At 36.4% G+C, this 19,154-nt stretch overlaps 2 protein-coding genes across 8 annotated transcripts in view; both read left to right on the top strand.

The window, feature by feature from the left end:
- The window catches only part of nacc2 (NACC family member 2), a 37,508-nt gene extending 30,454 nt beyond the window's left edge, over nucleotides 1–7,054 (top strand). For all 3 annotated transcript variants that reach the window (XM_028463369.1, XM_028463370.1, XM_028463371.1), the window contains exons 4-7: nucleotides 35–211; nucleotides 3,617–3,722; nucleotides 3,944–4,041; nucleotides 4,131–7,054. In XM_028463369.1, coding sequence (XP_028319170.1) covers nucleotides 35–211; nucleotides 3,617–3,722; nucleotides 3,944–4,041; nucleotides 4,131–4,654 — 905 coding nt within the window. In that variant the 3' untranslated portion in view covers nucleotides 4,655–7,054. The remainder of the gene's footprint in view (nucleotides 1–34; nucleotides 212–3,616; nucleotides 3,723–3,943; nucleotides 4,042–4,130) is intronic.
- A 4,426-nt stretch (nucleotides 7,055–11,480) lies between these two features.
- Nucleotides 11,481–19,154, top strand: part of nup214 (nucleoporin 214) — a 34,044-nt gene continuing 26,370 nt past the window's right edge. For all 5 annotated transcript variants that reach the window (XM_028462851.1, XM_028462849.1, XM_028462850.1 and 2 more), the window contains exons 1-10: nucleotides 11,481–11,656; nucleotides 13,589–13,784; nucleotides 13,867–14,021; nucleotides 14,657–14,855; nucleotides 14,936–15,006; nucleotides 15,088–15,151; nucleotides 15,246–15,349; nucleotides 16,633–16,739; nucleotides 16,917–16,983; nucleotides 17,221–17,344. In XM_028462851.1, coding sequence (XP_028318652.1) covers nucleotides 11,615–11,656; nucleotides 13,589–13,784; nucleotides 13,867–14,021; nucleotides 14,657–14,855; nucleotides 14,936–15,006; nucleotides 15,088–15,151; nucleotides 15,246–15,349; nucleotides 16,633–16,739; nucleotides 16,917–16,983; nucleotides 17,221–17,344 — 1,129 coding nt within the window. In that variant the 5' untranslated portion in view covers nucleotides 11,481–11,614. The remainder of the gene's footprint in view (nucleotides 11,657–13,588; nucleotides 13,785–13,866; nucleotides 14,022–14,656; nucleotides 14,856–14,935; nucleotides 15,007–15,087; nucleotides 15,152–15,245; nucleotides 15,350–16,632; nucleotides 16,740–16,916; nucleotides 16,984–17,220; nucleotides 17,345–19,154) is intronic.

Below are 19,154 nucleotides of genomic sequence, written 5' to 3'. Positions count from 1 at the left end.
TAATTTCCTTTTTTTCTTTTTTCTTTTTTTGTAGTTCAGGACAAGGCAGAGATGGCAGGGGTGTCCTTGGCCTTGGAGAACCGCAACTGCGTACTAATCCGCCGGGACTTGGTTGCATTGCCCGCCAGCCTCATAAGCCAAATCGGTTACCGGTGTCACCCTAAACTCTACACTGAGGGGGAGCCTGGTGAGAAGCTGGAATTGGTGGCCGGTAAGCACACACGCTCAGTCAGTCACTCTCACATTTAACCCATGCATACACTTCCTGGGATTTACTCTTGCATAGTGCGAGGGAATCATCCCGTGACCTTCAGGGACCTTCACAGATTAATTGTGTCCAAAATAATTCATTCTACTTTGAAGCCAATGGCAGCGTAGTTCGTTTTGATGATAAATAAAGAGGGAAAAAAGCAACTGCAGCATGATGACAAAGCAGTTCGAAAAATAATTATGTTACTGTTAAGGTTCAGTCATCAGGATAATTAGTCGATGATTGTTCACTAAAGCCGTATTAGGTCCACATCATTCAAGACATGATGAATAAATGTAGCTCTTTTATAATTTCAACCTCATTTTAGGCTTTGATAAAGACAATTTGAATAAAAGTCTCTATGGATTAAAAAGCACAAAAACAATATATTCTCAGTGCATCCATTAAAGTATTTGTACTATGATGTGAAACTCTGTCCCTGCTGCCAAATATTGCTTTTAGCATCTCAAGCCAAGACATTTAGAAAGAAAAAGTAGCACTCAACTAATTGTCATTCCATGTCATTTCAACAAATGGCCCACGCACTTTGGTCTCAAAAAATTCTGAAATGTTTACCAATTGTTCGGTTATTATTCAATAGCCACGCTGTAGATTTTTAGTTTGTTCGTATGAACACTTTTTGAGATATAACCAGTTTAGTGAGGGGTGTACTGTATGTGTTGATTTTTGTGGATTTTTTTTTTTGCGCGTCCTTATTTTTCTTTCATTTTTAGCTTCCAATATCTCAAGAACTACACCACATAGGAGACTGAAATTTGGTATAGTAATACAACTCCACCTATTCTCTTGGAATATACAAAAAAAGATAGGCTATAAATCCTATCCGGTGGGTATGCCAGTATGGAATCACAGGAGTGCCAAAATTTAAAGGAAATAAATGTGTAAATATTAAGAGAATCAATAACAACAAAATATACTAACGTATATTCCTTTTTGTTGTTGCTTTTTCTGTTTTGTCTTTGTCTTTTCACATTGTTTTTACTTGAAGGCTCAAGTTGTCAAGTAAAAGCAATGTCAAAGCTAAGTCTTTCTGTCCAGGGTAACTTGCAGTGTCTATGTATTAACTATGTTTATTTGTCTTTTTTACTTCAGATAAATGTGTATGCGCGTCTACTTCCTGTCCGTGGCGCTACTTCCGGTCACCCGCGCTAAGAGCTAACATTTAAACATAGCCAATACATAGCCACTGCAAGCAGGAATCGTGTGATCAAGTATCGACTTGTAACCCTGTACAGAAAGACCAAGGGCTGTGGGCGGGTCATTGTGTTGACATTGCTTTTACTTGACAGCTTTAGCCATCAAGTAAAAGCAATGTCAAAATGCAAATGGGAATAACTAAGAAAAATGGAAAAAGAATATGTCTACATTTGTTTTGTTTTTTTTAATATTGATTCTCTTTATCTTTCTACATTTATTTCTTTTTTATTTCCATATGCCAGCCCCTCAAAATTGGAAAAACAGTTTGTCCGGTTTCAGGCTCGAACATGTTTGGGCCTTCAGTAAACACATTTGCATATATAGCAGATCTTTTTGGTAAATTGGTAAAAATGTCAGTATTTTTTAAGACTAAAGTGCACAGGATGTCCTGAACGTTTGTTGAAATAACCCATATATAGATTTAGGGCTGCATAATAAATCACTATTACATGGGAAATGGAACAATTATTAGGGCCGATGTTGGAACAAACTAAAAAATCAGAACATTTTACCGTTAACTTAATTCATTAAATACAGTGTAACTCTCCTTAATGTCTTTGGGCTGCAGCAGTTTCAGGTTAACCTAGCTCACGGGTATAATTATATTCATTAGTTGTTTGTAGTTGTGATGCTATTAGACTACTGTGACCTACTGTACAATACATGTTTGATCCTTTTTCCAGTATGTGAGCTCACTAGACTGCGACCGCGGTCTATGGCTTTTCCTTTACAACCCCCAATGTTAGGCCTCCATAGTGTTTAAGACTGATTTTTATTCCTCGTTAGAGTGGCAAAAGTTTGATTTTAATCAGAAACAGCCCAAATCTACAGATGTTTTATTGTATCATCACAGAAAACAGATTGAAAATTGTTATTTTGGAAAACAAAGAGGTTGACTGCGTGCTGGAATTGGTAACTTCCCAGTTTACAACAGATACGGCGATTCTACGTTGTCGTGAAATGTGTTTTTTTTTTTTTATTTCAGTCAAACTAAGCAACATATGACAAAAGTGGTATAGTACATTTTATTTTAAAGTGTCCTTTCTCGCCACTATAGGACACTTTACAGTGATTATAAACACAATAATAAACTACAATGAATTGGATACAAACAATAAATGAAAGTAGTACAAATTTAAAAGGAATCTGTGAAGTTACAGCCCAGTAATCAAAATTAAATTTTCTGTGAAGTGGTGTGGCCTTACTGTGTATAGATGTCTAACATTTCTGCACCTTTTTTTAACTGTAACTGTGCTGTAACTTCAGGTTTTTTATTTTAATTTTATGCTACTTTCTTTGCTTGTTTTTACCCATTTTATTGTGTTAAATTATTGTGTTTTCAAGCAGAGATGGGCAAGTTTTATCACAGTGCGGGGCCACAAAAATGTGACCGTCAGATCCCAGAGCCAAGTTATTACATTCTTGTCAGCATTTAGAATAATAACCAATTTTTTTTAAAGGTTTTTGTGCTTGTATCATATATTCTATTGTTATTTTTGTAATCATCTTATGTGTTTTTGGAGTTATTTTGTTTATTTTTTTGTTGTTGTTTTACCTGTGTTTTTTCTGTTATTTTGTGTGTTTGTTGTCTTGAGTCTATTTGTCTATTTTTGTCATTCTGTATTTCTTTGTGTTTTTGTTGTGTATTTTGGTCATTTGTTTTTTGGAGTCATTTTATGTTGTTTTGTATGCTTCTCTTATTTTGGCTGGTTTTCCAGTCAATTTGTGTTGTAAGAGTTATGTTTTTTGTTGTATTTTTTATGTTTTCTATAGTTTTTCAGTTATTTTTCTGTATTTTTGTTATTCGTTTTTGGCGTAAATATTGGGTATTTTTCTATCAATGTATGTGTTTTTTTAAAGTAATTTTGTGCACATAAAACACACCAACGGCCGCATGTGTCCCCCTGGGCTAGCAGTTGCCATGTCTGCCCTAAAGTGTCCTATAGTGTTGAGAAAGGGAGCTTAATAAAAATGTCTTATTATTACTTCAGTCATATGTTGCTTGGTTTGACTGGAATTTAAAAAGAAAAGTAAAAAGCTAAAAAATAAATTGCCAAAGGTATAATTGATGGGACGGGTGCAACTCAAAGACAAATAATGATTGATTTGGTCATATGGTGGTTTTTCCATCCTTTTTGTGTTAAACAGGAACACAGGTGTTCATGACTCGAGGACAACTCATGAACTGTCATCTGTGCGCTGGGATCAAACACAAAGTTCTGCTCCGTCGCCTGTTGGCCACGTTCTTTGACAGGTGAGTTCAGAAGATGTCAAAATAAAAATCAGTCATCATTAGTTTGTACGTTTGCGTCTGATCTCCAACAGTGCAGCCGTTGTCACCGACTAATTTTCACACTCCATCTGTGGTTTTTGTTGAGCGTTGCGGTTCATTGTGTGTCTAAATCCATGTTTCCATCTCTTGCTATGTGACTGTTGCTCACTCTGCCCCCTGGTGTTGATTTTGCATCCCTGCAGGAATACTTTAGCAAATAGCTGTGGGACAGGGATCCGATCATCAACCAGTGACCCCAGTAGAAAACCCCTGGACAGCAGAGTTCTCAATGCTGTCAAACGTAGGTTTTTCATCTTTTAATCGATTGTGATGCAACTTGTGAAAGAGAATGTGTGGCTACAAGGATATTTTTCTGTTTTTCTCTTACAGTTTACTGTCAAAATTTCAACCCCAACTTCAAGGAAAGTGAAATGAATGTGATCGCCGCCGACATGTGCACGAACGCGAGACGTGTCCGCAAACGATGGCTGCCCAAGATCAAGTCCATGTTGCCAGACGGCATGGAAGTGTACCGTGCCGGAATGGGTATGGGTGCTGCTGTAGGGCTGGGTTTAGCAATGGCCGCTCCTCAGTCTGGAGTTCCACTTCCGTTTGATCCTGACTTTAAGACCTTAGAGCAAAGGCTGTATCCAGACCGCAAGGAGTCCCTCAGGACTCACCCACCACTGGCAGAGGGCAGCCCGGGCTCTGGTGCTGCTGGAGCCGAAGCAGAGGGAGAGGGGGAAGAAATGGCCCAAGAGGAGCAGGAGGAAGACGAAGAGGAGGCGGGGTTAGACGGGGTAGACGCATCGATGAGGGCGCCGGGTGCTGAAAGCGGAAGCTGTGGAAACACGCCACCAGAGCAGGAAGTAGAAGGCTTCGGACCTGGTGGTGTGAGGGCGAATGGACAGTGAATGTCTGCAGTCGCTGTGTCTCAAAGTCTCAAAAGTGCGAATATCTGTTCAACACCTCATACAAATGTGTGCTTGCTCTCTCTTACTCAACATGTTACCTGCCACTTTTACTTCTTCTTCTTCTTCTTCTGTGCTTTCTTTAAAAGATTCTTGGCACAAAATGTTGCACTCAAATTGATCCAAAATCCCCAGTAATTTACACATGCATGCGCACATTTGTGCACACTTATAATAGGTGATTGTAGACACAGGCATGGCATCAACACATTCAGAAAGTCCAGTCGCTTCGTACCAATGAAAAGCCTGCGGCTGCTTTGCTGACAGCTTTTGTAAAACAGAAATTGTGTGCAAATAATATAGTTTTTTTTTAAATTATTGCTAATCTTTTTTTGTTTGGGAACACAATGCTACACAAAGATAATACACAATACACATTGCCCATTTTCAGACCCACTTATTCCTGTTTGTCAGGGTCGCGGGGGTCTGCCGATGCCAGTCTCCGGCTCTCATTGGGCGCTGGGCGGGGATACACCCTGGACAGATTGCCAGTCCATCGCAGGGCCATAACAGTAACAATAGAACCAAAAATAAATGTAAATATAATAATAGTGTATATGCATACACACAAACAGATATATGCATATACATACACACATACATATGAAAATTATACATATATATATTTAGAAATAAATTACCAAAAATTACATATATTATAGTTAAGATTCACAACTCTTTTTAAAAAGTGCAAAGTAAGCAATTGTTTGAATACATATGCATTTAAAGGCAGGGTAGGTAATTTTCTCCAGATACACTTTTTAAGTTTTTGGTTTAAATTTTCTTTATGTCCTGACAGAAATTAAGATCATATGTGCATCTGTAGCAGATGTAAACTTGTAATAATTTCGACCAATGTTTTGTTTTTTTAACCAATCACGTCTCACTGTCTCCCTGCTCGTTCTCGACCCCTCGCATGCACTAGCCCACACTCAAAGCGCGTCACTGCTGACAGAGTTAAAACTGAGTTTTTAGTCACGTTTTTTAACAAATAATAATGTAGTATTACTTACTTACTGCTGAATGAGACATGAGACGACGTAGTTTCTACACAATACAAGCGAAGAGCTGAGGTCCGCTTCTCAAGCACCGGCACTCGTGCATGTGCTTGAGAAGCAGAGCCCCCGGAGGAAGCTACTTTCAAAATTATGCTAGCTTTCGAAAATTACTTACCCTGCCTTTAAACAGTAATGTATTGACATTACAATCATATTGCAGCTCTACAGTTTTATATTTTATTTTTAATCAGTGCATTGTCTTACACAAGTTTGAAGTTTACCTCAGAGTTCATTATTCGGTTACACATGGAACTAATTCTGAGATTAATTTCCCCGCTACATCTACCAGATTAGATTGTCCATGTGATGCCTGTGTCTGCTCCAATCTGCCAATTCCCATTCCTAATTTTGCATAAAATGCATACACACGCTCACAATTTGCTGGCTGCATCAAAGTGGCAGGAAAACCTCTGTTCTGCTCTTTGTGTTTTTACCTCTGATAAACTCTTAAATGTCATCGCATCGATACGTGAGCAAGAAGATAAATCCTTCACATGCATGCATGCATTAAGACAACAATATCAAGACGTGCTATTATATCGAACTGCAACAAAGCCACAAAACCTGCATCGATATAACAACTACTGTTGACTTGTGAAGCCATTAATACACACTAGACTTTGTCCACATCTCACTGGGATCTGACCTCACTCTGTTGGAACTGAACTGGGTGAAACCCAGGACCGACTGTGTTTGACACAGTATAATCCTTTTTTTTTTTTTGTACTGTTGAGTGTGCGGTCACAAAGAGGAGAAACTGAAAGGATGGAGTTGTAAGAAATGCACTAGAGTGGTTGATGAGAAAGACAAGAGGAGCTCTGTTCCAATTTGATCTGCACGGATGCTGTCCTGTCCTGCTTCCATTCTTTTTTTTTTTGTCTGAACTTGGGGGTGAGGGGGCGGGGGGAGGGTAAATTATTAAATAATTGGAGTAAACATGCTGGCCGACTTGGCAACCTCACCACCCTAATGTTTTTTTTTGATCAGGATCCAAACGAGGACTTTCTGTGATTCTGAAGGGGAGAGAAATTATGTCCGGCAGTGACTTAAACCTGCATTTGTCCTTTTTTTTTAAAAAAAAGAAAAATCAATTTTAAATGCTTTTGTTTGCCATGCATAAAATGCATTCTGTGTTTAATACCATGAATACGTCTGAAAAAGGTGCACTGTTGTATGACTGCTTTAGGTTTACGTATATCTTGATCAGGGTTGGTGTCAATTACATTTTTCAGTCACAATTACGTTTTCAATTATCCATGTTCAATTGCAATTCAATAACAATTACAGTGACTAGCATTTTTTTCCAGTTACAATTAAATTACAATTGTTTTTTTATCCTCAGAAAGTAAATTGCAATTACATTCTGAATTATTAAAGTACAATTACAATTAATCACAATTACTGAGACTGAAAAAAATAACCTAATAAAAGTTAACCTTCCTCTTGTGTTAGCTTTCTGTTAGTTAGCATCTCTTATGATAACGGGTCCTAAATCAGCTGTAAAATACACTAACAATAAATATATATCATCTATCATTGGTTACGTTGTTTGGCTTCCTAATCAATTAAAATATAGTTTTTAATATTTTTAGTGTGGACATCTGAACCTTTTTGTGTCAGTATATCCTTCGATTTATTTTATTTTTATACTTTTTAATGGTAAAATGTGGAAAAGCTTGTTATGTAACATATTTTAATATTTGTTCACTACATATGTGTTATATAGAACTGTAACATGGTTCCCCAGTTTTGCGTTCAAATATAATTGACAATTTTTATAGAATGTTCATGGCAATTACAATTACAAAGTCAATTATCTAAATTTATTTACAATTTAATTGCGATTAGGACAGCAACAGATTTTTAAATTACAATTATAACGACGCCATAATTGTAATTCATTATGAAATACACAATTACAATTAGAATTGACCCCAACCCTGATCCCGATCACCAGTAAATCACAATAAAAGTTGGTTAATTTTACGTAAACAGAAAAAGATGACTTATTAAACTTAAACAGCCCTCAACGTATTTTGTAAAGATAATTTAAATATATATATATTTTAAGGTAAAGAAATGCTGTCCAGTTGAAATCTTAGATCAGATCATTCTGTCAATGCTGATCAGACTTTATGATGACCCTGCACAAGAAAAACTGTTTTTTTCCCCTTCGACTTGGTGATGAAAGTACATTATGTAAATCTGTGTCTTTTTTATTTATTTATTTTTGGCATAATTGTGATCTGCTTTGGATAAAATTTGGCTGTGAATCAACGAATGTAAACATGTCACCACTCTTACCCCCTATAGTCATTTATTCTCATGGGCAAGCTTTAAAATTTGGCAGAAAAAGAAGACGTGGTGACAGTTGAACTTAAAGCTTTAAATGGTCTTCCATTGCTTTTTCCAAATTGCTCTGTTTTTTTTTTTTTTTCTTTGTTTATGGTTCAATTAGAAATCTGATTGGATTAATGTATAAAGCAGGCAATAATAAAGGAAAGGCCAATATGAGATTAGTCAAAGTCGTGTTAAGCATGCTGAGCAGTGCCTTAGACTGTGAATGTGTGGGTGTCAGAAGTCGCCTTTAAATTCAGAGAAAAATGATTGAATCTATTGTGTGCCCTGAAATTACAGAAGCTGACAAAAAAAAAAGGTTATATTCTCCAGAGGAAGTTTAATCATCAACTTCAAAAAACTCTCGATAATAAAATGTGTAAAATCACATTTTGCGGTATAAGGCTTTTTCCACTGTCTTCCTTCTTTAACAGCAGCTTAAACTTGTATTTTTATGTCCATGGCCCAAATACAAATTGCCATTTATTATTATTTTCTTTTTAATTCTTGTGCAGGGTAAAGATCAATTCCTTTTTGCACTACAATCGTTCTCAAAGAATGTCGAGACCTGAGCTCTATATGTGAGGTGACTAAAAGTAGAGTATTTTAACATGCTTTTGTTTCAACAGTTTTGTCAAAAAATATCACATTGTGGTGTAAAATAGAAACAAAAGGAATGTGGTAAACAGTTGCTCCTCCCATTATACGACCACCATTATTCAACCACAACACTCTGTCCGTCCACCATTACTGTAAATAAACAGGAACAGCAGTGTTTGTTCCTTCCAGCGCTTTAATATCGTGGAAACAATACGTTTATATGCAACGAGACATAAAAATGCATGCCCTTCAGAAACCTGCTGAGACCTCTGATTTTTTATGCATCTTGTATAATATGCTGAATAACCATCACTGCGTGTAAGCCAAACCAGAAAACCTGCAGTGAGAGGGGCTTGTATTTCCACTATACATGCCCTTATCTTTCACTGACGACTGCATAAAGTTTAATCTCTTATACATCAAAATAGCAATTTAGTGCTAATATGTTGAATACTTAGACTTAGTTACTACCCAGCTGAGAGTGCATTTAAACCCTTCAGCAGACTCAAAAAAAAAGATAGCACTAAAAAATTTGTATATGATTGTCTTTGAACATAATGCCAGCACTTTAGAACAACTAAGACATTAAACTGAAAGGAGGGGAAAAGGAACGACTGACTGAGGCAAAGGAATGGTAAATAAAAGCCATGTATTCCGAGCGCTGACAATCAGGGGAAGAGACCCAATGTGCACTTTGGGAGATTGGACACAACTTCGCTGTGATGTTTGCTTTTGTCTTTCTCCTTGCTCCTCGCTTTGGTCCACGCCAGCGTGACTTTTCCAGAACGAGAAGATGTGATGTTCTAACTTTTTTTCAGTGATAAGTGTGTGTCTTTGGTGCTGTGTGCACAGAATTGTCCTGTGTTGATCTATGAAATCATGATGGCGTGTCATGCTCCAGGGAAGCATGGGCTGGATTTGATCCGAAAAGTTTGAGCTTGACTTTTGAAACCTCCTCCTGACGGACTAAAACTGCAAAAAAAAAACAAAAAAAACACACAACGAATGAGGACATGACCATTGCAGCTGCGCACTTTGATGGTGGTGATGGTCCTCACTCTAAACAGGCCTCAAGACAATTTCAGTGTTGATACTGCTTTATGTTTCAAATGAGAACTGTTAAGATGGATGTTCATGCCTTTTTGTTTTTTCTGTTTTTTGTCTCAAGCATCAATACTATAAATAACAGAAACGCAAGTTGCCACTTTTGATGTTGCAAATGAATCTACCTTTCATTCCCATCATGGTGTTGGCATCACCAAGTTTTAGGTTGTGTAGCCCAACCGTACCTGATTTCTTTAAATGCAATACAGAAAAGTCTGCTTTCTAATAAAAGTCTATACTTCACCTCACCTCTTTCCTCTTCCGTCTTTTGTTTTGGATTGAATTTCTAAAGTCAGCTTTTGTCTGTATTTTTCATTAATCTTCCTCAATAATATAAGAAACAGTCTGATTTCTTTCCAGGCAACTTTAGCCAAAACAAGGAGCTGTTAGCATGTAAAGGAAGATTTCAAATGATTATATGAGGAGAAAAAAAATCCAAAAATGCACATATTGGATCTAGACAGCATGGAGATGTTGGTTTGTTTTTAACAATGATTTATTGGCCCAATAAGCAGAAAAACTAATGTCTAAAAATGCCATTTTGCATTGACTCTGATTGTTTATATATGAGTGAAATTCAAAATGCTGTAAAAAAAAAAAAGAATCAGTTTTTGAGCAAAAATCCGGTTATTTTCCGAACATCAACTACTACATGACTGTAAAAATGTTTTGGATTTTTTGTTTTGTTTTTTATGAACATTGACAATTTATTTAGCAAGAATTTGCAAGTATGTTGTATAATGTTTACAATATTGTTTTAACATTTTGATGCACTGTAGGCTGATAAATCAAAAATCGGTGTGGATCATTTTTGTGGGAGGAGATGGGTCTAATAAGTTTTACAGTTTTTGTAAAAGAAAAAAAGATGGACTTTATAATTTCCAACAGGTGTAAATGTACAAAGGCGTCTTCAGTATCGAGGGTACGTTTTGGAGAAAGTTGCAAATCTGTCGCACATATGGTTGATTTATTGTGAATTTTCAAAGCTTTAAACTTTTGATAAATTGTGCCAGCTCAGATGTTTTTATACTGCACTGATTTAGATTTGACAAAGTGAAAGTAAGATATACAGGTTTTTTTTTAAGATTGTGTTTTAATTTGAAAAAGATAATAAATCAATTTCTAGACATTTCAGGCGACCCCACGTGGGGTCACGACCCCAAGGTTGAAAACCACTGATTTAACCCCAAATGCTCTTCATTTGGGGTTAAGGCCACTTCTCAAAGATGGGTTGAATGCAAAGAAATAATCTTATGTATGTACTTATATGACAATAAAGTAACATTAATCGTATTTTTTTTAGGTCAGAAATCCCCTTTCTCTGAATCACACCTACTGTCTCCAAACCATACACACTGTCATAGATTAATACAGACTCATTTCCATCCACAACACACTGAATGCATTCACTAATAAAGAAATCCAGACTCCTGACACACTGTACATTTTCTGTGCACCTGTCCTATCCATCACTATAGCAAACAGTAGAAATGCATAAGCAGTTTTATATGATAGGTGTTTTAAAGTATGAAAATATGTTTGTGTGTAGAGAAGAAGAGCACAACACGGCCATAGTGTACATCCGGGTATTTCTTGCGCACTTAATCGGACTTTTGAGTAGTTCTGTGCTCGATTTCTAACACGCTCTCTTGGTGCTCCGCTATCAATTAGTCATCCTGGTTTTTGGATCTGGACGAACTTCGCGCTGCGTGCTCAACGTCCCGGCGTTTCTCATGTAAACTCTCCCTCTAACATTCTCTGGAGAGTAAAAAAAACCTCCACCACAGCCTTAAAATCACTCAAAATGAGTGACGATATGGATTCCCCTCCTGAAAGGGAAATGAAGGTGAGCTCTGCTACTTCCAGCGTCTTCTGACAGCTTAGCATCTTAGCATGCGTTTAGTCACCGTCAACCGCTAGGGTTAGCATAGCATACTACTAGCATAGTGTTTACTTTACGGAAATTGCCCAGTATTCATTAAATTAGTCAGTTCATATTTATTTTAACAACACCAAGGTTTAAAGGAGGTCGCATTCGGAACAAGTAGCACAGGAGACTGGTGCAAAAACTTTTTCATTGTTATCGTTTGACATTTACCCTGCTAGCATTGTAGCATTAGCTTGTGCTCCTCGAGCTTGTTTTGAATTTACTAGATATTCTGTTTTCAGAAACCGACTGTGTGTTGTGCACTCTTTATGTTATCCGTTGTTTTGTTGTTTTATTCAATTCGTATTCTTTGTTGGGGTACGTTTTTAGCAGAATGGGTTTAAACGTAAATAAGTTAGACCGATCATTACAACATTAATAATATAAACAAGCTTTCTATTGCCGCACAATATGTTGCAAGACAGTGTAATGGCAAATGTTTTTAATCATTTTGCAGGTGGTCAAAGCAAGCATTTAAATTAGCTCTTGGACAAAAATTAAAACAACTGCATTACATTTCCAATTAGCACAGCAGCAACACACAATTCAATTACATTCCATTTCCTAGTTCCTTTTTTGAGCCAAGGTACATCTTTTGATTGACAAAAAATCCTAAGGCACACCACCAACCGAAAAATGTTAATAAATGAAACTTTGTAGCCAATATTAACAATATACAGTCATTGTTAGGGGTGGGTACCTCACGATACGATACAAAGCTCACGATAACGATTATCTCACGATATGACGATACTGCGATTATCCATATATTGATCAGAAATCAATCTACGATAATCTATGACGTAACAAGAAAAAAAGATTAAGTGAAAAAATACAATTTTTATTTTACATCTCTGAAAGACAATAAATTGAAAAAGTGTCCTATGAACAGTGACACTATTTTAGTGCAACATTTCTGTACATAAGTGTCAACATACCAATGTAAACGAATAAGTATCTCCAGTCGTGCTTTCTGTAAACAAAAAATAGGGTATTTCTTACCAGTGACACCAGTATAGTGCAATGTTCCAGTAAACAATATATTGGTTCCTTCAACAAAGATTGACAAAATTTCTGTGAAGACTTACCTGCACATTTTAGTGAAAAAGCAGAAAAGGTTTTGAGAAAAAATAAAATAAAATCGATACTTAGCGGGAGCATATCGATAATTGATCGTGCGGAAAAATATTGCGCTATATCGCCGTATCGAGATATTGTCACACTCCTAGTCATTGTTATCAAAGTGTCTTGAATAGGAATCAAATAAACACAAAGTTTAATTTCTTCTTTCTAATAAAAAGTGCAATTAACAATATGCAGTCATTCTTATAGGTGTTTTTAATAGGAATCAAATAAATAATTGCAAATAAATCTATTATGATTTGGGGTGGGTGGGTGGGAATGTTTTTTTTTAATATTTACGTTTTTCAAATGTATTGTAATTAACAATATGCAGTCTTTCTTATTAAAGTGTTTTGAATACAAATAATAAAGCTAAACATGAAAAATTATTAGCACTACAATTGAACTTTATTTTGTTAAATATTTTTTGTGTTTTATAATGTACTTTTTAATAAGTTTTTATTATATTTATATAATATATAAATTTGTAATTATAAATAAAAAAATTATAATTGCATTTTGTTATTTTGTTAAATGTTCAGAGTGTAAGTTTTCAAAAATTGTGTGAAATTGAATAATTTCCCACGGCACAGTGTCCGACATTGAATTTAGTGAGAGAGACAATTTTTTTTCATTCTACTATACCTTTTCTGGTTTCACCTACAGAATATTTTATTTAACTTTGGCAGCTCTGGTTTTGAACATTTGGGTTTTCTATATCTATTCCAGGATTTTCAGTTTCGGCAGATGAAGAAAGCCAGAGTCTTTGATCCCCCCGACGACTTGCCGAAAGACCGATCCAGTCTGGTTACCATCTCCAACAAATTTGGCTTAACGTTTGTGGCCCTTGACAGAACATTTAAAGTGTACGTAACACAAGATATTCTGGCGGCGGACAAAGCTGATGGCAATGCTAACGAAATAGGTATTAAGTGGCATCTTTAATCTTTATGTATTACAGTACATTTTTTCTTCCAACTTGCTGTGTTTTATAACTTTTGCTCCAGTGAATGGGATTCCAGCACTGGCTGAGGTGACTGTAGAGCTGGCTTTGCATCACTTGGCTCTAAGCTGTGATGAGCTCACTTTGTCAGTCTGTGGCACCTCTGAAGAGACTGGTTTGTCCATCACATTTTACGACGTTCGCTCCTTCATGAACAAGGTATTTCATTCTTTTCCAAATATGGCTGCTTACAATTCATTTGAACAGTTATGCAACATGCATCCTCCATATTTGTGGCAGAATGCATTTCACTTATAACCTAAAAATTATTTTACTTTATCATGGTTTGGATCAATTAGATTTTTCAATTACAATTGCAGGTCAGTTTTGACCCATGTCTTAAATCAGCTGTAAAATACGCTCAATATATTATCTGTGACACGGTTCCACACTTTTATGTTTAATTAAAGTGTAAATTACAGTTGTTATAGAATATTCTTGCCAATCAGAATTACAAAGTCAATTATTTTAATTCAATTACGATTACAACAGAAACGGATATTTCAACTACAATTATAATGATTGTAATTAATTATCAATTATGTGATTACAATTATATAATTGACCCTAACCCTGTGCTTTATTAATACTGTAAATATGAATTGCAATGTCGTTCTGTGCTGTGCTTTGTTCAAACAAGGTTTTTCTAGATTTGAATCTCACAGATGTTCCTTAAAATAGTTGTTTTTTTATGACTGCATAAAACGTCTTGGATCCAAAATCAGGAGTAAAAATAGACTGCTCTGACTTGTGTAAGAACTACTTGATGAATAAAAACCCTTTTGCCTTTTCAGACGAGGCCACAGAAGTTGCCCTTCGCCTTGCTGCAGCCAGCTGTAGCCCCCGGTACTTCAGTCCAGGACCTGAAGTGGAACCCTACCCATGCGTCTATGTTGGCCATCTGTCTGTCTGATGGCAGTATGAAGATTTTAGATGTCGTCAACGCTGTCAAAGTGCAGGCTGAGCTGCCTGCTGCAAGTGGTATCAGCTGCAGTGAGTGAAACTCGTCACTTAAATACTTTGATGTTAGCTGTATTTTGCCTCTTTTTTTTCAGCTGTACTTTTTTTTGCAGTTTGTTGGAGCCCAAAAGGAAAGCAAGTTGCTGCAGGCAAAATGGACGCTACAGTCAGTCAGTATACGCCAGTAAGTAAATATAAGTGAACAAAAATAATGACACAGATGCAAAGATTGGAATGGACAAGCTGATAAGTGTGTGTCCGTCAGGCATTAGAGGAAAAGAAAGTCATCCAGTGTCCACATTTTTACACGAATGAGGAACCTGTCAAAGGTAAGATGTTCCTCACATTTGACTAAAAATAACATGTTAATATGTTGTATTTAATAATAAAATTTCTTTTTCTCACTGTTTCTTTCTCACTAAGCTCTGGATGTCCTGTGGCTGAGAACGTTTGTGTTTGCTGTGGTATACGCTGCAGCGGACGAGTCCCTGGAGACCCCTCCAGAGCTTGTACTGATCTCCCTTCCTGTGAGTATGCTAAAAATGTGTAGTCCATTTTTAGTCATCATTGGCTTTTTAAGAGTCATATCACAAGCAGCACAACAACAGAGGAGAGAATCAAGTGTAATACAGTATATGTACGATTGATGCTAGAGACTTGAACGCTAAGTTTAATCACACGAGTGCTTTGACCCTGTAAATACTCAGTTGTATGGGTTATTTTTAACTGAGCACAGATTAAAAACAGACTTTTATTGTTTAAACACAACATGCTAGATTGGCTTGTCATCACATTAGTTGCTTTCAGAAAGTCTTTTCTTTTAACATATTATACCTAAAATGTTCCAATTCTCATTATCAGAAGATTTGTATTTTGAAAATAACCTACCTTGCCAAATAATCCTTTTATTATCTCTAAAGTAAAAAAAAGAGGGAGTCATGACTTCAAGTATTGAGGGGTTGCCATCTTTAATGGCACAGAAAGCATGTTCAAGCTACGTAAAAATGCCACATTGTGCAGCTTTTGGCTAACTTGAATGAGAAAATAAACCCTCACAACAACAAGCTAGTATTTATAATTATAATTAAAATAGTTTACAGATACTAGTTTGAAACATTAAAAATGGAAACAAATTATTAAAATGTAAAAGGTAATGATGGAGAACATGATTTATTCATATTAGTCAACAAAACGATACATTATGTAATATCATTATATAATACAATATCTACTATTAATTTACAAATGACTATGTTGCATTATTTTGAGTAAAATGTAATATGACTTACCGGTATGTGCAATATAAGATGACTTATAGCCAGTCTGTCCCAAGTTAACAGCGTGTTTGACAATGCAATATTGCATTGCAATATATAAAAAGAAGCACTTTGAATAAATACTGAACCTCTGTGGTTGTTTAGCACAATACATCTGCTGTAACAGTTGCTTATATATTTAATTCATATTGCCACTGCACAATACAAAAAAATCACAATTAACTCTGAAATATATTTTTCTCAGTTGTGATTTTTTAATTTTATTTTTTTCCTAAGTAAAATTGGAATATGTGTTAATAGAGCATTTAATGGCACATGTTTTTTTTTAATTAAACTTTTACAAATGTTTTGGCATATACATACACGTATGTTTTCATGAATAATTCTCATAAAGAAAGTCAAAACAAAGAAATGCTCTAGTGGGCTTGTTTAATGCTGGATAACAGTATTAAAGCACACAAGCATTTATACAGTAAATGGAAGTCTTTTATTTACTTGATCTAAACATGTTATTTCTTCCTCTTTTAATATAGAAAAAGGATGAAAAAGTGGAGGCAAAGTATGTGAACTTCAGTGAAAGTGTCTATGGCAGCTGCACGGAGCGACAACACCACTACTTCCTGAGTCAAGTGGAGGACTGGTATGAATACTACAATATATCACAAATATACTCAAAATATATTACATGTTCTTTCAACCAAAATCCTGTGCACTTACATGAAATGGGCTTCTGTTTTATTTGTCAGTATTTTTGCGTTGACATTTAATATTCTGATAAACTGATGTTAAGCTTCCTCTCATTGGTTGTTTCCTCCAGGGATCTAATGTTTGCAGCATCAGCCGTTGCCATTGAAGTCTCTGTCATTGCCAGACAAGATGATAAGGTATCAACTAAAGACAAATGTGAAAATACTTTTTATGGAGTTGTTTACTGTACAATGCCCTTACATGTAGATTAGAGTTCTGTGTCTTTAAAGCTTTTTTTTAAATCATCTTTTGTCAGTGGGCCATGATTTTTTTAAGGTGCTACATAAGGTTAAAAAATACATTACTAACAGCTCTGTGTTTATATGCTTTAAATCTGTCTGCACACTGATTTGAAACATCCTTGATCATTTCAGATGTGGGAGCTTTGGCTTCTGGAAGACGCCAGTCGAGCTGAGCTTCCAGTGACGGACACGAAAGATGATACTTTTCCTCTGGGCGTAGCTATAGACTACACCAACCAGCAGTCAATTTTCATTAGTAAGTACTGAATTTTCCAGACTATTAAACGCACCGCTATATTGGCCGCATTCCAATAATTTAGCAATTTTCCAAGAAAAATCCACATAAAGGCCGCACCCTATTGGCCGATGATGGTGCCCTTCAAACGACTCGTCCAATCAGAACAGGCAGGTAGGTGGACTGCTATGCTCCCGTTCAGTTTATCGGAGATTTCCATGTATTTATGTCAGTTTTCAACTGATGGGTTTCCATTTCCACATGAAGTTACCTCCTCACTGCCCCACGTCTGCATTTCAGTTTATTTACAGCTTTTTGTGGTCACTTTCTACTGGATCCAGACTGATATACACAGCTCCCTCCGTCCGTGCTTCTTAATTTGCGCTATCGCCCTAGGAACGATCACGTTGAGTCCAGACTTCGAGTCAGAATACTGATGCGATTCCTTCTAAACAAACCCAACATGGTGATTTGGCAACTTTATGCTGTGTCTCCTTCTATTACAAACTGGCTGACTTTTTTTTTTTTTTTACTATATCCAGAGTGTTGCAGCGCTCTCTCTCTCCCTCTCCGTGTGTGTGTGTTTCCGTAGCACTGATCGCTCCTGAATAGAGCTGGATATCATGGCCAGTTTCCTGAATTGATTCGATTTTTGATTAATAAGGTTTTGAATGATTGGATATTAATTAGATTGTTCCAAACTTCTGACTTAAGTTGAGGCAGCTTACCCAATAAAATTGATTTTTTTTTACTCAGCTCTACTCCTGAACAAACCTGTGATATGGCAACTTTATGCTGTTTATTGTTTCCTACTATTAAAAACTAGCGAATATATCTTACATTTTAATCCACGCACTCTTTCCACCGTAAATGTCTGCCAGCACCGCTCCCCGGTCCAGAAACTTCAATTTATTATTGGCATTTGCTTCTTATTTAAACTATCAGCAATCTTATTTTAGGCACAGAAAATAAAAACAAATATTAAACGGATGTATGACTTCTGCTGTCACTCGCTCCCACGCAATTGCCCTCCACTTGGACATTGTCCTGCACAAGGACCTCGACGCATCCGTCCTGTTATTATGTTTTCCTACATTATCCAAAGCTAATTTTTGAATGTTTAGTTCACTCTGATGTTCAGTGGCTGTTAATCAGTCATTCCGCTGTTGAGGTGACTCAGTAATATTGGCCGCGCCCTCAACTTTTGATGAAAAAAATAGCGTCTTTTTTACAGTTATTTGTCCAATGTTTTAGGAGCGAAATAGACTTTTTGTGATGGAGAGCTGACATCGGGTTTTTTTTCTTTGAGCATTCCTCGTTTCAAACGAAGCACGCATTTGCCAGGTTTTTTCTTTGTGCAGCCAACATCTACTGCAGTGCTGTATAGCAGCATGTGTTAAGAATAATGATCACTGTTTTGCTTTGACTGGCCCTGTCTCCTTAAGCTTATCCAGTCACTGATGCTGTCTACACATAGTTTTCTATTCACTCCATCAAGAGCGAAAGCTGCAAGTGGAGCAAAAGTGCAACATTAGGTTGCAAAGTAAAGGAAGAGGTTGCATTGGTGGAAGATTACGCTCTGTTGAAAAGACGGAGGAAGCTCGAGAACCATAACAAACAACAAGGCCCAGACGATCTGTTGCAGAATGCTAATGAGGTTTAATACGTGTCTATCCTTTCTGTTCACTATCTCTTCACCTTTAATTTTTCAGCTCCTGCAGTGGCTTTCAAACTTTAGTTTTATGAGAAGTTATAGACCCTTAAGTACAACTGAACACTTTTGTGTTGTATTTGTTGGTTTGAACTTGTGTTTTTCTTGCACACTTTATAT

Source organism: Gouania willdenowi, chromosome 12, assembly GCF_900634775.1.
Source record: "Gouania willdenowi chromosome 12, fGouWil2.1, whole genome shotgun sequence".
NCBI classification, from domain to species: domain Eukaryota; kingdom Metazoa; phylum Chordata; class Actinopteri; order Blenniiformes; family Gobiesocidae; genus Gouania; species Gouania willdenowi.
The sequence above is the reverse complement of the archived record's forward strand: the minus strand, read 5'-3'. Positions and strand labels throughout refer to the sequence as shown.